The 23,135-nt window shown below is 41.2% G+C and overlaps 1 protein-coding gene across 3 annotated transcripts in view; it reads right to left on the bottom strand.

Moving 5' to 3' along the window:
- LUZP2 (leucine zipper protein 2) overlaps positions 1–23,135 on the bottom strand; it is a 310,191-nt gene that overhangs the window by 158,466 nt on the left and 128,590 nt on the right. For 2 of the 3 annotated variants that reach the window (XM_079969126.1, XM_079969127.1), the window contains 2 exons: positions 5,691–5,808; positions 4,648–4,718 (listed from right to left, as the gene is read on the bottom strand). In XM_079969126.1, coding sequence (XP_079825252.1) covers positions 4,648–4,718; positions 5,691–5,808 — 189 coding nt within the window. The remainder of the gene's footprint in view (positions 1–4,647; positions 4,719–5,690; positions 5,809–23,135) is intronic. The other variant, XM_079969125.1, reaches the window with a different exon arrangement.

The raw sequence follows: 23,135 nt of genomic DNA, 5'->3' as shown, positions 1-23,135 counted from the left end.
TCATTTCTCTGCCTCAGTTGTTTTTAAAAACATCCTCATGAAAATTCAGAGGTTCTTTTGTGCGAAATTTCTCCTGATATACATGTTTTTGTAAGCAATTTCCCCTAATATTATGCATTTCTGTATGTTATTTTCATCAGTACAGTGTATGCATTTTAATGCACACTTTATCCTACTACATGCTTTTTTGTACATATTACTTAACTGGAGAACTGCATTGGAAAATTCAGAGCTCTGCAAATCGCTGTGTTTCCATTTGTGTACTTTGCTTTGGTTTTTAGAAAGTATTAATTAGGTAGGTTGATCTTGGAATGTGAACTGAATTGAATGTGTCGCTCATCCCAATTTGGGAATAAGCTTCATTGAACTCAGTGGGACTTATTTCTGATTAAACATGCACAGAAGTACACTGACTGTAGTTTAGGTGACGAAGCATGAAGCACAATCCAGATAAAATTAAAGGATTGTTAGGAGGTGATTCCCTAGACCAGATAGGGCATGCATAGGCAAACTAAGGCCCGGCGGCCGGATTCGGCCCAATCGCCTTCTAAATCCGGCACATGGATGGTCTGGGAATCAGCATGTTTTTACATGAGTAGAATGTGTCCTTTTATTTCAAATGCATCTCCGGGTTATTTGTGGGGTACAGGAATTTGTTCATTATTTTCAAAAAAAACATAGTCCCCCCCCCCAAGTTCTGAGGGACAGTGGACTGGTCCCTTGCTGAAAAAGTTTGCTGACCCCTGAGATAGGTGGACAGCTGCACTCTCCTAAATGAGCAGTAGTTTGGGAGTCCTTCTGAATCTACTACTGTCACTGGAGTTACAAGCTGTGGTCCTATATGGACAGGATTAGTGTAGTTTCTATTATATATTCACTGGTAACCTTCAAATTAGATTGCTACAATGTGGGGGGGCCACTAGGTGGCGCATCGGAAGATGGCTGACAATAACATCTCTCCGACCCACACGAGGTAATTTGGAGGCTATGATGGGGGTAATTAGCCTCCTTAACCCCCCCAGGATTATGGGGGGGGACGGCCCTTGCCTGCTGTGCCCTATACCACCCCCGAATTTGTGGGGGTGGGGGCACTAGGCACAAAGCCCTCCTGTGGGATTTTCGGCACTCCTCGACGCCGTCCCCGATTCGCGCCGCTGGTTGCAATGATCTTTAAAAGAAATAATTTGGACATGATTAATTGCACATACATCAAGGAAAAAGGGGAGTAAATACTGCTGACAGAAGAGATCTCTGATAACAAGACAACAATAAAATACGAGAAGAACGTCAAGATACGGTAATGACTGAGGGGGGAGGGGGGAAAAACCTGCCTCTACCTTTTTATGTGACTTAACAAGAATCCCCCTCCCCTAATGAGTCACAAATTAAGGACTTAAGCTGTGGATTTAAGGCTGTGTGGAAATAAACTTTCGATCCAAAGCAATGTTTCAAGATGAAGCTGGAAAGCTAAGAGTTTTGGAGTGACGCAGTCAGGAAAAATGCCGTTCGCCATTTTGTGAGCCATTGTGGGAGCTCTTGGGTCTGGGAGGAGAAAGAGAGAAATAGAGTTGTTTACATATCGTGAATCAACTCCTCGGTGGGACTTAAGAGCGACAAATGCCAAAATTTACGATGGAAAAAGTGATGTTATCTACGAAGGAGATATATGGAAACCATCTGGACTTAGTGGAGGAACGGGAAATCCACACAGGATTATTACACTTGCTATCGGCTTAAGGAGACTAACAGAAGAGATCGTAAAGGAAAAAGAGAAATTATATGAACAAGATATGATGTGGCAACACCAAGATAAGACTGGATAGAATTATGAACTTTGTTTGGACTGATTGGGACTGATTTGGACATTAACGCAGTAATAAGAAGATGATCTGAATTCCCCTTTGGATCTTGAAGTATGGGTTCCCCCAACAAAATTTAAAAATTTGGCTTTGTAATTCGGAATTTATATGATGTGATTTAATTTGATGTGATTGGCCAGTTAATAAAAATTATTTTTTTAAAAAAAAGATTGCTACAATGTACTATACAGTGTAAGGTGCTGCCTTTAAAGGCAATTCAGAAACCTTAGCTGGTACAGAATTCATTGTCTAGATGGTTGATTAGGAGTTGAACTATAAAGCCATATGAGGTTCAGGACCCATATAGTTTAGGGACCACCTTTCCCTGCATGAATTTACCTGGACCCTGGTTCATAATCTGAGGCCCTTATTCATATGTACATTGCAGGGAGGTGCAGAGGATACAACACAAGAACTTTTATTTTAATTTAGTGGTGGCTCCCCAATTCTGGAATAAAAAGGTAAAGGTAAAGGTACCCCTGCCCGTACGGGCCAGTCTTGACAGAATCTGGGGTTGTGCGCCCATCTCACTTAAGAGGCCAGGGGCCAGCGCTGTCCGGAGACACTTCCAGGTCATGTGGCCAGCGTGACATCACTGCTCTGGCGAGCCAGAGCCGCACACGGAAACGCCGTTTACCTTCCTGCTGGTAAGCGGTCCCTATTTATCTACTTGCACCCGGAGGTGCTTTCGAACTGCTAGGTTGGCAGGCGCTGGGACCGAGCAGCGGGAGCGCACCCCGCCGCAGGGATTCGAACCGCCGACCTTTCGATCGGCAAGCCCTAGGCGCTGAGGCTTTAACCCACAGCGCCACCTGCGTCCCCAATTCTGGAATACTATCCTCCAAAAGATTCACCTGGCTCCATCACTATCAACTTTTAGGCACCCAGCAAAGGTTTATCTGTTCACCCTAGTTGTGCCCTAGCCTGCACAAGAGTCCATCTTTTAGTAGCTTGGGGTAGGATTTGTCCTGTTTATGTTATTGCATATGAAGGGTTTTAGCCAATATTATTGTTGCATTTTAAAATTTGCATCATGTATACTTTTTTAACTGCATGTCACTTTGAGACATTTTTGTAGTCAGAAGTGAAGAAACACAATAAATTATAATATTAATACTACAAGTATTAGTAATAAATAAATTTATTGAGTGCTGAAGTGAGTGCTGAGTTTGCCCAATCTGATTTACCATGAATGGTGAATATGGGTTGGACACAGATCCAATAAATATGAATTGAGCTGTGAGCTGATCCTTAGTTTCAGCTTACCTTCAGTGATTTAGGCTGTTTTACAGCAGCTAGAAGCAGGGCTGAACTTGCAATCCAGATCATAGAAAGAGCAAGAATATAAACTAGAAATTAAGGCATGTTGGTTTCCACGCAAGCAGCAGCTCACAACTTTAATACAGACATGCAGCTGAAGAATGACAGGTCCCAGTCTGGGACACAACATTTTGATTGGACAAGTCATGTATTAAAACTAGGAGAAACTGTGTATACAGCCAATTAGGGTCAGCACAGTGATTCCTGACAGCTCAATAGGTAAATTGGAGAGCCCTTCTTATTCTGTGTTTTAGAAGATTTATCACAGGATGCACAAGACAATGTTTCAGGGCTGAAATGTTGTGCATCTGGCAGGAAGTCTTTGATGTGTCATTTAATCTATGTTCCATGGGAGCCAAACATACAACGAATGTGACGCATCCCTCACATTAATAACAAGCCAGTTTTCATGCCTTGGCATTTTATCATTGTGAGCGTCTTAAAAATGTGTGCTTCCATAAACAGGGAGGGTGGAATCATTAATTGTTATATTATCCACAGAACTGGTTTCCACAGTGTGTTCTTAGAGTGTCAGGAGAAAAATCTAGAAACAAAAGAAAATGTGCTGCTTCACCAAAAATGCTACGCTGCATGTATCATGCTGTCTGTCTCAGAGAATCAGCACAATGAAGTCAAGCTCTGTATTGGTTTCCCATGGAAACAATCTTCATGCATTTCAGATGGATTATGACAAGTTTGAAATAAAACTTCGCTTTGGGGAAAAAAAACAAAAAACAAATGCTGACTGTTCATAGTAGTGATAGGAAAACTGCCCTCAGGTCAAACTGCAGTCATTTTGGAGATTATGAACATCTGGAAAGACATTATTTGTTTTTTGAAAGTTTGGTTCCAGCTCACTATGGCAGAGCATCTGCACTGATGCTGTCACATCATTACACCAAATTAGAATGCCCCCTGGGAAGAGCTGCTTTCAGCATACCATGATGGAGAAATTCACCTGGAAATTCTCATATGCATACAAACAGTCATAGGTTTTAGATGTGCTTTGTAAAATAAAGACAGAAGAGAGAAGACATAAATGCTTCTACATAGGAGAGGGACAAATTCAGGAGATCCATAGCCCAGGAGTACTCGGAGGCCTGGTTTTGCTTCTGTATGGCCAGGCATGCTTTTACCATAAGTAAAGTATTCAGCACCATAATTCAAAAGCATCAATTCTTCAGCAATCAGCCTTCTTTATGGTGCGAGCTTGACCATAAAGAAGGCTGATCACCAAAGAATTGATGCTTTTGAATTATGGTGCTGGAGGAGACTCTTGAGAGTCCCATAGACTGCAAGAAGATCAAGCCTATCCATTCTGAAGGGAATCAGCCCTGAGTGCTCACTGGAAGGACAGGTCCTGAAGCTGAGGCTCCAATACTTTGGCCACCTCATGGGAAGAGAAGACTCCCTGGAAAAGACCCTGATTTTGGGAAAGAAAGTAAGACAGATAAATGTTGACTTGTACCTTTGTTTTTGGCCTAATTCCAAGAGTTTCTGTACGTCGGTTTTAGCAGATGCCTCATCGTTTTTCAAAGACTGAGAACAAAGGGAAGAAACAAGAAATTATTTACCATTTCTTGTCAAGAAGCTCTTTACCATTTCTTCCATAGTAAAATTATTAATAGTGCCCCTTTTGATAAAATGCTTTCTGTGAATAGCATATTTTAAAGCCAAGAACAAATGGAAATGGAAACAGCTTTGTTTGTCTGCTGCAAGGCTTCACAACATTCCCACATTTCTTTTGACTGACACCTTAATTGTCGTAAAAAAAAAGCCACCTTTGGCCAAACATCTCTATATGTCCCTCTGTAATTATGCCAGAGAAGAACTACTGCCTAATGTGAAGGTCAATGACAGATTCACATGTAATCTTCCTTTCATGAAGCTGGTCATTTTTATCCTATCCACATATAAAAATACATAAAAGCCACGAGTGATGGGTGGATATATTTCTTATCCATGCCATTTTTGCCTATGTTCATTCATAAGTCTGCTCCATCCCATTTCTTTATTGATTCATGAAAAATCAATGAAGATTCTACATTCATGGGTGTAGAAGAACTACTTTATTTGCTGTTAGATGTGAACTGCTCCTTTCTCTCTAGTCAAAACTAGGTCCACCACCTCTATACCCCATCTTCCATCACTCAAGCCATTGTCATGGATGTAGGAAGGGAAGGGCCAGCCTTCTTCTCTACATCACCAGGTTGTAGAAGCTGTAACAGTGCAGATGAGTTTAGGTAATGAATAGGGAAAATTTGGAAAAATATTTGCCATGTTTGAGTGGTGAAGAAGTGGTGGTGCCAGGCAGGCGTGTATAGTAAGAAGAAAAGGGCAATAGGAAATGGAAGGGTCAGAGTCGATTTCTCTCATCCAAATCCCCACAACCTGGCTGTGATGTTTCATGGCTATTTTCCTAGTATATTAATCACAAAATGCTTGCATTATGAAATGGAGTGAATGATGACTATATATCACGGGGCAGTTGGGGAGGATGAAGATTCGCACCTGGAGGTTTACTTTAATTCCTTCAAGTTCTCTGGATGTCTTTGACAGCTGGCGAAGAATGTTGCTCCTTTCCTTAAAGACTTCTTTAAGTTGTCTTTCCAGTTCTTCGTAGCCCTGTCTAACCCAGAAAGAACATCAGTGAGATCATCTCAGAGCAACTGAAACAAACAAAGCTTGAAATCAGAGATCCAGTTTATTGCATTTGCATTCAGATAGAAGCAGGATCCATTTCTGTCATCCTCTCATAGCCTCTCATCATGTCAAGCATATCAAAGTCATTCAGGTCTAGAAAATGAGCTGCTTCATTTGGGTCTGCAGGATTGTCCTATAACCCAGTTTTCTGGGGTTTGCCCAGTAGGAGGCAAAGTGTGCTGCCAGTATTCTGCTCAGTCATTTAGAGAGAAAGGTGCATGCACCCACCTTTTATTGTTAATGAGAGAAAACACACAGAGAGAGTTCACATGTACATAAGATATCACCCAATGTGATATGAAAAGACAAGAGTTGAACATCATGTGTCTGGATAAAGAAATTCCAGGTTCCTTTTGGAACTATTTCCCCCCTTCCCCTGGGTGGAATTGAGCTCTCACATAGAAAATAAAGGTTATAAAAATAAAGAAATGCATAAAAACAAAATAAAATACCATGAAGATGTTTAACAACACTACCAAAAATATAGTATGCCACCTAGTATTGATCATCACTGTCTTACTGCTGACTTAACTAGTTAATGTTTTATACAATAATCTCCAGCCTACACTCTACAATACCTACATGGCACCGGCAAACCTATCCTTCATTTCCACAAAGGAGATCAATAGCAAATAGTTGAGTTTCCTTTTTTTGAAATGTAAATCCAAAGTGAAAACCCACAGCACAATACTTGTTTGAGTCTGGAGCCAGAGAAAACCAATATCCATGTGCATTGCCGAGAAATAAAGCAAATTATATTTTGAAGCCATGAAAGAAAACACAGGGCAAGGGGGAATGGATCAGCAGGGAGCCAGTAACCAAAAGTGAGTGAATATCCTTTGTACCGCAGGATCAATAGCTACTTCCTGTAACCCTGTTGTTCACCTGAATGTTGTCTAAGGATGTCATTTAAAACAACTCTTGACTAAAAGAACAGTCATTCAAACAATATATACCCTTTGTGAATTCTATAAATGGCAATTGAATGCTATGTGGTTACACTGTCCTCCATGCAACTCAGCTGAATCCAAGTTGGACCAATCAATGAATTTTTATTATCAGCTTTTGCCTGACATCCCAGAACTATTTACTATATCACTTTTAGAGAATATAAATTCACGGGGGAAACCTCTAGAGCTGGTGTACATGAGCATTGCACCCTGTTCCAGTCTAGCAGTAGCTGCATATCATTACACAGCTCCTGAGTCAGACTAGCTGTGTGAGAGGATCCATGGTGAGGGGGGGGTCTGGAGCTCCCCAAAATACAGCTGAGTTCAGTAAGGGCTCAGCTGCCATAAGAAGTGAATTGGGCCCTACATAAGGAATCCCTAGAAAGATGCTCAGGGTTTCCTTTTGTAGCAAGGAATCCCTAGAAAGATGCTCAGGGTTTCCTTTTGTTGTAGAAGCCAGAAAGTTGGAAAAGCACTACAATGAAGTAAAAGTACAGTATTTGAATAGAATAACGACAACAACAACCATCACCACTATTGAACTTTTAAATGTAAAGGTCATAAAATGGGATGAGTGAGTGGGTGGCTGCGGTCTTGTGATCCAAATGGTGTCATGTTAATTAACTGTCCACTAAGTGTCTATTATACCCATACAACCTTATTTTCCATAGCACTTACTGCAACAATAAACAATTCCCCCAAGCCAAATGCTTAGATTATAGCTTGTGGAGGAGACTGAGGTGCACTGGTCGCTCCTGCTAGTTGAGGCAATTTAAACTCATTTCTTCTTTCTCGCTACTGCCTCAAGCACCAAACTCGATTTTGGAATGTCACTTGACTAGGCTGATCAGCCTGTGGGGGTGGGGTGGGGGTGTTTGTGTGGCACAGAGGGTTTCAAAGAGAAGGAGGAATCAGCTGGATTTGACTCTCCTCTTCCAGCAGTAGGAGAGTCCTGTGTACAGATATTGACCCATATGTACAGTGGTGCCCCGCAAGACGAATGCCTCGCAAGACGAAAAACCCGCTAGACGAAAGGGTTTTCCGTTTTTTGAGGCGCTTCGCAAGACGAATTTCCCTATGGGCTTGCTTCGCAAGAAGAAAGCCCATAGGGAAATCTCCGGGGACCTCTTTTAAATGCTCTTTTAAATGAGGTCCAGGACCTCTTCTGAAGGCTGGCGGGGGGCGAAAGTCTTTGCTCCCCCCCGCCTGCCTTCCCGGGGGCTTTAAAATCGCCCCGGGACAGCGGAGAAGTCCGCTGTCCGGGGCGATCTTAAAATGCTGGTGGGCGGCAGCGCTGCCGCCCGCCAGAATTTTAAAAATCCCCGTGACAGCAGAGAAGTCCTCTGCTGTCCCGGGGTTTTTTAAAATGCTGGGGGTGGGAAGAAAAGCCCTTGTCCCCCCCCAGCCTTCAGAAGAGGTCGGGGGACAGACTGTCCCCGGACCTGGACTGAAGGCGGTTTCCTTAGGAACGCATTGATTGATTTTCAATGCATTCCTATGGGAAACCATGCTTCGCAAGACGAAAAACTCGCAAGACGAAAAAACTTGCGGAACGAATTAATTTCGTCTTGCGAGGCACCACTGTAGTTTAGAACCAGCCCCAAATAACTACATTTCAAGAGCAGGCAAAATGTAACCTCCCCTACAACTTACTCTTGAGGTAGGGGCTTATCTTGAGTCCCCACAACCAAGCAACAAACTTAAACTCACAGTGCAATTGAAAGCCTGCATGAAAAGGTTATTAGCATCCATAACAGCGCAAGTTTCTAAGTACTCTTTTGTGTTCCAAAGTTATCTGTGTTTAAACCAAAACAATCCTTGAATATAATTTAGTCTGATCTTTCTTTGTTTCCTTTGTACAAGAGATGACAAGACAACTCTGTGACACTGTCTTTATTTATGTACTTAGTAACATTATTCCTCATGTTGCCAATGCTGCAGACATGAGTCACACAGTATGAACCAAAGAACTGTCTCCTTCCTTGTGAGTCAAGGGCAAGCTGCATTCCAACATTTATTAGCCTGGGATTTTCTACATATTTGAGATTCAGCTCATTGCTTTGAAACCAGAGATAAACCATTGGAAAAAACTATATTTCAGCAGTAGGGCACATACTATGCAAACCTCAGTCCCTGGCATCTCTAGTTAGAAGCATGAGACCATGCACATTGCGGGAAAGGTGTCTCTGCCTTTGACCCTGCCCATCAAAATAGCCTATACTGTGCTAGTGTGACCTGATAGAAGGTATCTTCCTATGTTCCTGCCAAATACTATCATCTACTCGCACATCTTTGGATAAGAGGCGCATTAATCCATATCAATGTGAGCTGGACCTTTTTCAGTCCTGGCCAGTCAATCTACCCAGTCATTTTTAATTATGGCCTCCATGCTGTTGTGTTCTGAGCATAGCAGAATGACCTGAGACATATCAGTGATTAGCCAGGCACTTAAGTTAAAGGTAAAGGTACCCCTGCCTATACGGGCCAGTCTTGCCAGACTCTAGGGTTGTGCGCTCATCTCACTCTATAGGCCGGGAGCCAGCGCTGTCCGCAGACACTTCCGGGTCACGTGGCCAGCATGACAAGCTGCATCTGGCGAGCCAGCGCAGCACACAGAACGCTGTTTACCTTTCTGCTGGTAAGCAGTCCCTATTTATCTACTTGCACCCGGGGGTGCTTTCGAACTGCTAGGTTGGCAGGCGCTGGGACCGAACGACGGGAGTGCACCCCGCCGCAGGGATTCGAACCACTGACCATGCGATCGGCAAGTCCTAGGCGCTGAGGTTTACCCACAGCGACACCCGCGTCCCTCACTACTTACAGTTATAACTGTATGGAAAATCCACAAATCTTATAATGGACTGCAGGGGGCAGTAACCAAGGTTTAGAGCAGGCATGGCCAAACTTGGCCCTCCAGATGTTTTGGGACTACAATTTCCATCATCCCTGAACACTGGTCCTGTTAGCTAGGAATGATGGGAGTTGTAGTCCCCAAACATCTGGAGGGCCAAGTTTGGCCATGCCTGGTTTAGAGGCAACAGGTGGATTCTGTAGTGTTGGTCAGCAGCAATGGTGGCAGCAGTGTTAGGGCAACAGGATTGACTGCCAGTAGATGGCAGTGTTCCTAGCTGGGGATAGCAGAATCTCTTTATTTTGGTTTCTTTCAGTTTCTCATTTTCCCAGTCTTAAATTCAGCTCTCCAGATTTGCTTGTGAATCTCTTTTAGAAGTCCTCATGAAACTTTGTCAGCATCTTAGTACAGTTTTTTCCCTAATATGTACATTTCTGTATGTAATTTTGCCCACTGTACACATTTTTGCGAAGTAATTTCCCCTAATATACTGCATTTTGTATGCTATTTTAAGTAATGTATGCATTTATAAGCACAGTTGACCCTATGTGCATATATGTACACATTACAAGACTGGAGAACTGCATTGCAAAATTCAGAGAAATGCAATAATAAAGGATGACTTTCTTTCCAATTGTGTAATATTTCAAGAAGTGTGAACTAGGTAGGTTTGCTTTCAACTGCAAACTGAACCAAATTTCCTCCCCATCCTTATTCTCAGCCCAGAAGCTTGAACCTGAACCCTAGTTCTCTTCCCCTCCTGTTTTAAAAATTACATACCATGTCAGTGTATTGCTTAATTATGGGAATTTTAGCACTTGCCTTGATTGAAACTGTAAGTAGTAAGAGCTGCATATGAGAAATGGAAACAATGTTTGTTACCAATGCATCTGAACAGCATGGGAACTTAATTACTACATCTGAGTGAAAATTGTATTACTTAGGGTGGATTATTCTTCTGTTTTACTTTCTGATCTCCTGTTGCATTTATGTTTAAAATCTCTGGGTTAGTGTACATGCTGTTTATTGTAGCATTTATGAGTCCCTGGGGCATGTAAGTGTGTGTGGGGGGGAGAAGAAAATGTATGAAATCATCAACTGTTTGGGAATGGTAATTAAATATTTACTTAATTCATTACAGGCTCAGTTTTGATGTGCTGAGATCCTCCCATGCCTTTGTGACATTCATGTATGGAGTGAATGCAGAAACAGTAATGTGAATGCAATCAGCCACAAAGACTGAACCAGTACAAACCCATCTGTGTGCATGGCATATATATGAGCAAACCTCCCATACAGAGCACAGTAATAAGGTCTATGAACCTGGCCTGGAGACTGCAGTTGGTGCACAATGCTGCTTCCAATAATCATAACCACCACTTTGATGTGGTGCCATTAAATACTCATCATGTGGGATCTTCACCGTCTGTCTGTATGATACTCCCTATACCAACTGTCCTGAGTTTTAAGATAAACAAAGCCTACTTGAGGTCCAGCCAGTTTGTTGTTCACTGTGCAGGAGATCAGAACAGGGCTTTCTCTGTGGTTGCACCCCAGTTATTGGTGGTGTTATGTACAACAAATCAAGATCTATAGTACAGTATGTGCTTATCGTTGTAGTAGACAGGGTTGCTGTTGTTTTTAAGAGCTGGAGTTTGTACTTACAAGCTGCTCTAAACTTAATCTTTTAACATGCACATGGTATTTCCCTCCTTTCATTTGATAGTTCCACTCACCAATCCAAGTCTCAATATATAGCTGGTAAAATTAATAGGGCATGTTTGAACTTGTAAAATATCATTTTGCAATGGTCTGGGCAGTGTGTAGAATTTGTATTAACGAAGGAGAGCAGATAAATAGCACCTGGCAATATGCCAAGGAAATGAAGTAATTTGTAGCTTGTTACTTAAAATTGTCTAGTATCTGTCCTCAATGTATTGATGCAAAATCAGTCTAAATTTGAGAAATAATTAGAGCAGAGAGTGCCTGCTCTTGAATCAAGAATAGCTATTGCCATGAACATTGCTGTCCTTTATGCTTGTTTATTTGACATCAGGATCAGTAACAGTGGTAGAGCACACGGCTGTCTGCAAAAGATTCAGTCCCCGTCATTTCCAGGTAGGGCTGGGAGGGTTGCCTGCCTGAAACCCTGGAGAGCCACTGCCAGCCACTGTGAAACTACTGTGTAGCTGGACCAATAGTCTGATGGTTTAAGGCAGCTTCTTAAAGTTTATGTAGCCTTCATTCCATTCCATGCTCCACAGAACTGTTATTTCCAGGATTCCCAAGAAGCAGTAATGACTGTCAAATCTGTCCTTCAGATATGCCCAGGTAAAATTAAAGTAAATAAAGTAATGGGGGTGGGGAGAGAGAGTGCAAAGTCCTAGGAAGTTCCTAAAGAGGAAGGAAAGATGCAGTAAAAGAAACTAATATGAACCTATTCCAAAATGAAGCATGTACCACAATGCAGCCATCCTTTGAAATTCATACTTCTATGAATTTGGCAGTGCTGTTCTTCAGCCCAAAATGCCTACAAAAATCCACACATTGGGGGAGAGTGTACATTAATATATAGATGTTCTATATAGTAGAAATAACATGCAAAATGTAATTAAATTAGGAGAAAGCATTTGCACAAATGAATGTTAAGCGATCTTTCACAGGAAGAAAATGTGCATAGTATAAGGGGAATCACACAGTAAAACTCGGATGAATTTTTGTGAGGTCTTCTTTAAAAAACCAAAACGAAAGTGAACTGATGCAAAAATTAAGACCAGAAAAATGAAATAGTGGGGGAAACTGACCTGGGCACATTTGTCCATCTCTATTAAAGCCAGAAGGAAAATGGGAAGGTAGGGGTGAGAAGCTCAAGGAATAGAGATTTAAAGAAAACAGATAGCTTAATACCATGAAAGTTGAGATATTCACATTGTGGCTCAATTTGGAATGGCCTCAATGAAAGTAATTTATTTTCAATATCAGTCATTTTATAATTGAGACCATCCCAATGTCTGGGCACTGATGTCATTGGGGACAGAATGGAACCTAGAAGCCCACACTATCACGAGTCCCTGAACCCCATCCCTCTACTCCCTTTCCCATGATTTATGCTTGGATTTAGGACCTAGGTGAGCCACAACCAGCACCACTGGTTAAGTTGTAGGTTGGAAAGAGACAAGAAGGCAGCAATGACAACAGCTCACAACAGCAGAGAGAAGCCCATGTGAAGTCAGAAGCAAACTTTGAAGGGAGCTAAGAAGAATAAAAAGTTGTTCTTCAATCCCACTACCCAACTGAGCTTAAGCATTATTACTAATTAACAACAGTGACAGTCGCAGTTATTTTACCATTGTAAACCCATCAACCTCCGTCACTCCGTCCATCTTCTATAAATCCAACTGCTAAGTGCTCAGAATTCAGGACTCTCCTGAACAATACAAAGAGCAAGGGGGTGGGGAAGAAAATGGATTTTTAAGCCCTAGGGAAAAGCAAAGTCTTGTTTTGCAATCTACCTTCTGTATACTCTTTTGGCACATCCACTTCCTTGACTTAACAAAAAACCCCAACAACCATGCACATAAAACCCACAGTCGAAAACTGGAGCATAAAGCACCGGCTGGTAGCACCCATGCCTGTCTGAGAGCATTAAAAACACAGCTAGATGTACCCATCATAACTTAATAGTTCTATTACAGAAATAATTGTCAGGACATCTGCAGATGCTAACATCAGTGCGTATTTAACATATTTAGCTGTTTATTATAAATATGAATATTTGTCCCTTATTAAGTAACAGAACTCTTTCTTCAGTGCATGCTATCATCCACACATGGTTTGACAACTGCCTTTGTTTATATGCCACTCACACCAGAGTGTAAGAAAATGTGGGGGAGCAACTTTTACATTTAGATTGCTAAATCTGAATAGTTAGGATTTGTGGGCAATAAATTGGATTTATATGTTTGAAATACTTCCAACATCACCTCCCATCAAAAGAGATTCCAGGGCAGTAGATAGAGGTGGAGAACCTTATTGACTTTATTGAATTGTATTAATAATTTTGATGAATTTGTTGCTGTACGGTTTATTTATATGCTATTGTGTTTGATATTCTAATGATTGCAATTGTTTGTTTTTAATGTGATTGCGATTGTTGAGAGCCACTTTGAGCTAAACAGCTGAAGTTGAAAAAGCAGAAAACAAATATCAAAACAGAACAAATGCACTGTCCTCCTCTTGAAACTGGAAAAGTGAAAGCACCTGAGAGCCTAAGAATTTCAAGGCATACCAATTGGCAATGGTCATTTTCATTGATCTGTGAACACCTTTGGGGTGTGTCACAGCATGCATGTCAGTTCTCTTATGACCACCTCACTGCATGATACCTGTGGCTGGCAGCCCTGTGGCTGGCAGCCTTTGTGGTTATGAAAGATGAATACTTCCTGCAGGTCTGTGTCTATTTCCACTCTATGATATAGGAGAATTCAAGCAATAAGATAGTACTGGACAGGAGGCATTAATCAAGTGGGGAAACTAGGATCTGGATAGCAAGAATAGGGGGGTCTCTTAGGAGTCCTGAACAAGTAAGTGAATTGTCCAAGGCCAGAATGCTTGGCAGGGGAGTGTTCCCTCCGAGCTGTTGCACCAGTCACTCTCAGGTAGCAATGGAAGGGTTTTATGGTGGACTTACTTTTCCCACCTCCTCCTAGATTTCAGCAAGGCCCTGATCCAGACTATGCCCCAGACCAGTGGTTGCTTCCTTCTCCCAAATAGGATTGATGGGCCTTGAGTAGTCAGACACTGTCACTGGTTTGGGGCTTCAGTGGGTCTGATGTCACCTCTGCTCCTAAGGTCCTGGGGGTGATGACTGGGTGGCAGTGCTGGCAGAGGGTTGAGTCCCTTAATACTTCAGCTTCCTTGGGCAGGGAGACTTATAGGGGAAGACTTCCTGTTTTCCCTCAAGTTGTGTTGACATCCTGGGGTCATCACCTGTGCTGAGGTCTACAGAAGAATCTTGCTCTTTGGATGAAGTCTGATCAGTGGGTTCTAAATAATCCTTTATCAATAAATTATATCAAACATACATTCCATGGTAGTTAATTATATTAGGAAATGTGAGATTGTGGGCTGATTGACTTCATATCCCAAATATGTTGCACAGATGTTGCTTACTATGAACCACTTTGAGAGACAAGTAAACTTGGGTTGGTTATATGTAAGAATTATTATACTGTTGCATGAGAATTGCTCTGAAGACTTAAATTGCTGCAAAAATATATATATTCTAAGACCTCACTGGTGATGGTACAAGGGAATGTCAGTTGGTTCAGCAGGAGGAAGACTCAAAAATTGCTCCCCATTTGTCACCTCTGCTCTGGGAAATATCACCATGGTGATCAAGTCTTCATCTTCTCTTTCTTTGCTTTTGAAAAATCTGCTTGTAAGTTATGTCAAACAGATCTATAATGGTATCACCGCTCCTTTGATGTGTCTAGGAGGAATGCGAAGAGACACCCATTGTGTTTTCTATGCGCATCGCTTACTGAAGGCATAGTCCTGAAAATTGCTTGGGAAAAATATAAAGAAACAATGTAAATAATGTAGAAAGTTTAGAAAACATGGATACTGAGGACTTAAAGAACCTAGAACATGTATGTCTGTACAAAAATATATGTTCTCTACCTGTTCGACTTGAGTGCGATAAATATTACACTAGAAGACTATGAAAGACGGAATACTCTGGAATACTAAGTCTTTTCCTGCAGATTTGCTCCCTCAGTTCAGACTGAAAAGGCTTTATGCAACTCCTTCCTGTTGTTGCTGATGTTGTTCTCACAGTGGCATTCGATTAGCAAAAGATGTTATTTCTCAGTGCTCCCTTGACAGTGCCAACTTTCTTAGATGTTTGTGACATCTGTGGGAAACAGAGTTTTGTGTGTTTCTCCAGCTAAGTAAGCTGCTCTTTGCTATTCACGTAAAACTCGAGCACTTCTGCTTGATCTTACAAAAAAAAGGGCAGTTGGACTCCTGTAAAATGTGTATTGCTGCTAAATAATTCACAAGTTAGTCTAATAAAACGGTGTTAACCAAATGGTGGGTTTCAGCTTGAAATCAAAGATGTTCCCTAGCCTTTCCGAGCTGCAGTGCCTCACGATAAATTATTGATGCGATCATTACTAATACCACTGTTGCGATTTTTCAGCCTCACTTTCCTTATTGACTTGTCTCGTTAAGGCAACTCGGCATGTCAGCACCACTACATCCTGAGTTGCACAGAGGCTGCACCCACAGTTCATGAATGATGCAGGTGGATCTCGGAACCCTGAGAACATGGCTTGTAACACACCCAACACTTTCCTGCAGGTGGACATCACAGAAGAAGATGGTGAGAACCATGAAAAGGGAGAGCAGGGACCTTGAAGGTGCTCATCAATAGTGAGCACCTGGGCAGGAGACTGAACAGGTATCCAGACCACCTGGTCAATCATCTGGAAATGTGTTGTGTTTATGTTAAAATTACAGTAATTTCAGGCAGCAACCATTTTAGGCATGTCAGATATGTGCACGACTGCAACTGCACACTTCACACCAAACCCAGAAGTGACACAAAAACATCACAAAAGGGGGCAGAGCAGAATGGGCTCTTTGGAGGCTATTTCAATTGTGCTTCAAATATAGGTGATTTCACTTAAACATGCATCACCTTGGAACATAACCCCTGTGTAAATTGGGCATTGTCTAAATCTGAATGTATACAAATAAATGAGTAATTTTCAAATTTTAAGCAAACTCTTTCTTGGCAATGCAACCTTAGAAAGAGCTCTTCTTCAGGGATATATATTTGAAGCAGCAGCAAGTTGTGGTGGGATGGAGTTGTTGAGCCATCCTCCTCCTACAGGCATCCCTGCAGCTTGTCTGGATGGAGCATAGCAGCAGTGAAGACAGGGTCACATGGTTGCATCAGAAGAACTGTCACCACCAATTGGGTGCTTCTGCTGGACAAGGGCACACACATGGCCCAGAACTTGCTACCACCCACATCATCCAGGTAAATAGCAGTGGTGCTGGTTTTATGATGGTGGCTCCATCCCATCACACAGAATCATAGAACTGTAAAGCTGGAAGGGACCCCATGGGTCTTCTAGTCCAATGCAGGAATCACAATTAAATCATCCCTGTCAGATGGCCATGGTTCACTTCTGATATGGGGCTTAGTGCTTCTAATACTTTCTCTTTACCTTTGGATTTCAGATTATAGAATCGTAGAATCATAGAATCATAGAGTTGGAAGAGACCACAAAGGCCATCGAGTCCAACCCCCTGCCAAGCAGGAAACACCATCAGAGCACTCCTGATTAGCACAAGCTCTCACTGCCACAATGCCTTTTTCTTGCTTCTCTGAAAACCTACCCTTAGTGAGTGTGCAGAACCCCTGGCAAACTACAGGAATGTTTCTGCTAGGAAGTTTCTATTGTACATTTCTGCTTTAGGGCCAATAAAAGCCTGAGGATGAGTACCTCCTCTTCATATCCTTGATCGCTGTACACTGGAATTGTGGTTTTTGAGGACATCCGGATCCTTTGTAAGGAACTAGAAAACTTAGCAAACTACCATGCCCAGGGAACTAAGTGCTGGGAATTTTATGTTGGTAAGGGTTGGGGCCTAATGATGTCCTCAGGAGAAAGCTTCCTCTTCCCAGGAGGCAGGTTTTGGGGAAAGGAAGGACAAGTGAGAGGATTTGGAATGGATCTGAGCCCCAGGTAATAGGCCCCAGGTCTCCAATGTACCCAAGAGCATGAAAAAGCCTAAAGCCTAGAATGGGACAAATTTTACAATGAGCTTATTTGAGCGCAGTCCAACTGAAACTAAATTAGCTAATTTAGAAGGACATTTTCCAAATCTAGACTGGGTGTTAATTTGTTGTTACATCAGGGAGACATGTTTAAGTTCATTAGCAATGATGATTAGATGCCATCTGTAAATACAATATCAGGCAGAATTCACAGTTTCAACATTTTAGCATTGTTTGCTATATATAAATAAAATAAGCATGCTAGAGCACTCTCTAGCATGATGCAAACAGAATAATTTGTAATGCTAATTACCCTAATTTGCATAGGAAATTTTCCAATCCAAAATTTCCCAGAAAACCCACACCATTAGTTTAAGAGAAGAAGTATAACTTTACCTAGTTTTATGAATGACAAAGCTATGTCTTAAACATTATGCAGGATCTGGGACTAAATTTACATCTCAAATTTACCTTCCTGTCATCAAACAAAAGAGTATTGTGTGAAGGATTAAGGTTGTATATGATCATTTAATTTAGAAAGATTTACAATCCACTTAATAATAGAGCTCTCTAAGCCTTGTCCATAGTAAAATTGTAGATAAAATGCAGCTAATATCAACCAAAATATTAAAAACAAATATGTGTGTGTGTGTTTCTTTAAAACACAGTTAAATACACTGTTTTTAACACTGTTTAAAACTTTAAAATGAGTATATGCGGCTATAGTAGAAGTCTGGGTAGGCTTGTTGAAATACAAACCTTTTCAGCAGGCATCTGAAACAATATGCAAGTTCTGCTGAGTGAAGTGGTTAAGTAGGCTTATGGGCTTCATATACCAAAAATACAAAAAGCAGATATACCAAAAATACAAAATAAATAAATAAATAAATAAATACAAAAAGCAGAAAGTGACTAGTAGTGCAAAACTATACGTATATATATTCAGAAGAAATTCCCATTGAGTTCTGCAGGACTTATTTCCAGGTACCCATGTTCAGGAGCGCAGTATATGCTATTTAGTTATTGCATTTATGGGATGTTAAATCGGCTACTGTCTTAGAAAACAGCAGGAATAAGTCAGAGAAGGTAGATGTAAGCAGTCAAAGCAGGATGTATCCACAACAACAACATTGATCCAGCCATCCAGCTGCAGTCTTTCTGCAAACAGCAGGAGAATCTAATGTAGCATCAGTTAGAAGCTTATCATGCAAAGAGAGAGACACATGACCATGCTGAAAAAGTATAAAGCACAAGAAGAGGTTAATATAGGCAGGAAGTTTAAATTTCATCAGTAAACCCTTCATCACACTGGATTTCATGTATGAGTTCACAGCAGCTAATTTTAGCCATTGAGCTGTGAACCCCAATAACTTTCACAGGTTCCCAAGAAAGATGTACTTCATTTTCTTCAATAATCTCATTTCTCCAAGGCCTTTGGATAAATGAAGGCTGAGCTGTATTTCTCAGCAGGTTACTGCATGCAATAAGAAGAGCTGCACTGTGATCATGTGCAATCATTTTTAAAGGGTTTGAATTACTATCAGATTTTGCAAGCATCTTTACAAATAATTGTCAGATTTATCTACAGAGTACAATGGCAAATGTAAGATGCCACGGATGTCTTTTTTCCTAGATCTGATTATGTTTTCCAAGAGGTATATTTATCAACTATTAGAAGACAAGAAAGCGATTCAAGTCTACTCCCCGAGTGGTAATACCCTGTTAAAAAAAAACATTTATCTTTTAAGATTTGATTAGAAGTGATCAGCTGTTACCAAAATGCTCTAGAAGTCTTGATTATTTTTACATGTTCTTGACTTGAATGGGGCAATTAGTTTCTTTGTAATATAGAAGGGACGCAGGTGGCGCTGTGGGTTAAAGCCTCAGCGCCTAGGACTTGCCGATCGAAAGGTCGGCGGTTCGAATCCCTGCGGCGGGGTGTGCTCCCGCTGCTCGGTCCCAGCGCCTGCCAACCTAGCAGTTCGAAAGCACCTCCGGGTGCAAGTAGATAAATAGGGACCGCTTACCAGCGGGAAGGTAAACGGCGTTTCCGTGTGCGGCTCTGGCTCGCCAGAGCAGCGATGTCACGCTGGCCACGTGACCCGGAAGTGTCTCCGGACAGCGCTGGCCCCTGGCCTCTTAAGTGAGATGGGCGCACAACCCCAGAGTCTGTCAAGACTGGCCCGTACGGGCAGGGGTACCTTTACCTTTACCTTTAATATAGAAGTAAATGTCACTTTTTATATAACTTTGCTACAGGCAGACAATTATTCCCTTTGTATTGTACAATGTCTTTTTGTCATTCAGGTTTGAGAACCATTTGATGGCACATTTTCTCTAGCACTTACTTTGGACCATCCATAAAGATCATGTTCTTAGAATCTTATATGCCTACTTATTCTCAACAAGACATTTATATATATTTCAAAGCAAAGTGGAATTCATCATTGAGGGTAAGATATCCCTTAAACAATGGGTGATTTGTGACTCTATCTCTTTAGTTGGGTCTTTACCAAGCCCTTTGAATGGTACCATCATGAAAACAAGTAGTCAGGGCATCTCGTTCAGATAATGCATTACATTCGAATATCATTGAGAATGGAGAGACAGACTGATACTCTATTTGGCTGAACTTCCTCTTTGGCAATCACTTGAGATTGTTTTCCATGAACACAATCTTAATAGTGAGTCCATAAGTGACTGTGGACAATGGTGTCTCTGAAAATTTTTACACATCACTTGGGTAGACAGGCGAAGAAATGGCAGGGTAGAAGCAAAGATGACCAGTGTCGAAGCAATGATTCTTCAACATCAACTACATTGGACTGGTCATGTTGTTCAGATGCCTGATTATCGTCTTCCAAAGCAACTGCTCTATTCCCAACTTAAGAATGGAAAGTGAAATACCGGTGGACAACTAAAGAGGTTTAAAGATGCTCTCAAGGCAAATCTTTAAAAATGTAGTATAAACACTGATAACTGGGAAACACTGGCCTCTGAGTGCTCCAACTGGAGAACGACCTTTACCAAAGGTGTCATGGATTTTGCTGATATATCACTATGGTAAACTGTCATTTTTGACATAACAAAATAAATCACATGGAGGCTATACTTCTCAGGAGACAGCTTTACCCTAGGAAAAGAGGGTGTCAAAATGCTTCTGATATTGGATTTTAAATAAATAAAATAGATAAAGCCAAGTGGATAACAATTTGAATGATTTTTGTTATTTGGTCTCTCAAAAGAGAGTTTCTATTTTGTAAGGCCACTGGAATCAATGGAACTACTATAAACAGGATTTGGTCTAGATCTAACCAACGACAAGTTAACAAATTTGAATAAACAAATCTACCTCTTTGTGTTAGAATGGCGTTTTATTATTTTCTTTTTCATTACCTAAGGCAGACTGAGGCAAACCATCAGAAATAAAACAAACTTTTAAAAAGAGATGTAATAAAGACTTTGCTTTCACCAGTTTAGGATATAAACTTTTAGTTAATCTATCCATAACAGCTTTCTGCCCTCCAGATTAAACAGCACAATCATTCTCTGCCGATGGTCACAGCTCTGACCCTGACAGGAGATCTGTGCAGCAATTAAGTGATCTTTGGCTGTATACACACAGCGTTAAATGTTAATTCCACTGCATCTTGTGCAAACTCGAATAGAGTGAACCAGGTATCCTGGTCCTCCCCAGTACTGCACGGACAACCAATTCATGCTCAAAGCATGGAGAAACCGAGGAGCAAGATGATTGGAACCCTCAATGTGAACTGTGCACAGATATCTCATTCCAAGCAAAGGTGAAACATTTCACAGTAGCACTAAACCACTTGTCTGAAGGCTGCTGGGGAAAGAAGGATGTATAGAGCCCCATTACCACTGCTGTGCATGATGAAGAGGGTTGACCATGCTCTACTCAATCCTACAGCCACAGTGGACAGCAGTAAAGCAAGATGTGCAACTTGAATAAACTTAGAGCACTCAGCCCTATCAGTATAGAACAATGCCATCAAATGTAGTCACTCTGCTCCACTAGGGTATGGTTGAGTTTGTTGCTTGAGGATTATAGTCTTATCCCACATCTTATTAAGGCAGAATATTGATGTGAGAGGCTTGTGGCTCCCCTTTGCTGCAGAAATGCACTGCAGTTTTTGGCACCTTTAATCAAAGTTAAGTGAAGGAGACTTTACATTAAGTGACAACAGCCTGCCCCAATTTTTTTGTTTCCTCTCAGTCATGGATTAATAAAGAGGCTGTCAAGTTTTGTGATAGATGTTGGTGCATTAGAGTGACAGTTGTTCATTGGGCTTTCTTGCAAAGCTGAACTTTGACTGATGGAGAGAACACAATTGTTCTAAGGCACATCTAATGAAAGAACAGCTGATTCCAGAATATGTGCATAGCTTATGGGTGGCAGTTACCTCATCTAAATCAGAAAGTGGATTTTCCATGGCAATAAAAACCCCTATATAATGAACTATACATATTAAAGAATGAAATACAAGCCAGAAAAAAGTATGATCAACTGTTCAAGGGAGTTATGCATAACAACAAAACCCACTTAGCACTTATACATTGCTAGCTCTGCAAAATCATTAGATAATTAAACCTTACAGGAATCCTATGAGACCACTGTGGGGATAAATGGTGTTCTCAGTAATACCAACTCAGCATGTTTTGATTGCCACTGTTTAAACTGCCAATAAAATGGGTATGCAAAACCTTCATGAGTCAATGCTTCACCATGTTCATAAGCATTTGTTAGCACCTAGAGAATGTTAAAAGAAACATGTTTCTATCCCTCATGGTTGTTGCAAAAAAAGGGACACATTTTCTCCCTCTGAGGAACGTTCCTAACATTACACATCTCTGGTCATTGTCTGAAAATGCTAGTACAGAATGTGTAACCTGGTAATTCACTACTAAAAACTGAATTCTGTGTCAGTGCAAAACTATGAAAGTGGGTGGTGTGGTAAAATTCGATGGAGTAGTAGAAAACAGTCATTCCTCCATGTATATGGTGAAGCAATGGTATGCATATGCTGACGTAATATTTAGACAATGTCATAAGTAGAGGGTTGATTAATGGATTGCTTCTTTGTCAATCTACTGCTTACAAGGACAACATCCAGCTTTTAGTACTGAAGAGCAATGACCACATTCCTTACTCTTAGGATGTTTAAACCAGATGTGGAGGCTGTTGGACACAAAGTTCCATCGTCCCTAATCATTGGCTATGCTGGTTGAAAATGATAGGAGATACGTAGACTTCAACAATGTTTGGAGGGTCACAGGTTCCAAATTCCTGATTTGAATTCTAGAGTTCTCTCTTTTTCCTCCCCTCTCTAAATATAGTGAGTACAATGGAGATGTATGCTAAAACCTACTTTGGGTTAGGAAGGGTTTTCATTTTGAGGAACTCCACAATATCGTTCATAAGAGAGACCCATGCCTATTTGTTCCATTCTATTTACATCAGAACTTAAGCGTTGCCTTACTAGAGCAGAGCAAAGTTTATCTAGTCCAGCATTTTGTCTCCCAGGGTGGCCAAATTCTGAAAGCAGAAACATGCTGCCTGTCCCCCACTGTTCATCCTGAAGTGCTATTCAGGTTCCATTTGATTTCTATTTCACACCCCTCCTGAGAAAACCCAAATT

The sequence above is a fragment of the Podarcis cretensis genome (genome assembly GCF_951804945.1).
Source record: "Podarcis cretensis genome assembly, chromosome: 1".
NCBI classification, from domain to species: domain Eukaryota; kingdom Metazoa; phylum Chordata; class Lepidosauria; order Squamata; family Lacertidae; genus Podarcis; species Podarcis cretensis.
The sequence above is the reverse complement of the archived record's forward strand: the minus strand, read 5'-3'. Positions and strand labels throughout refer to the sequence as shown.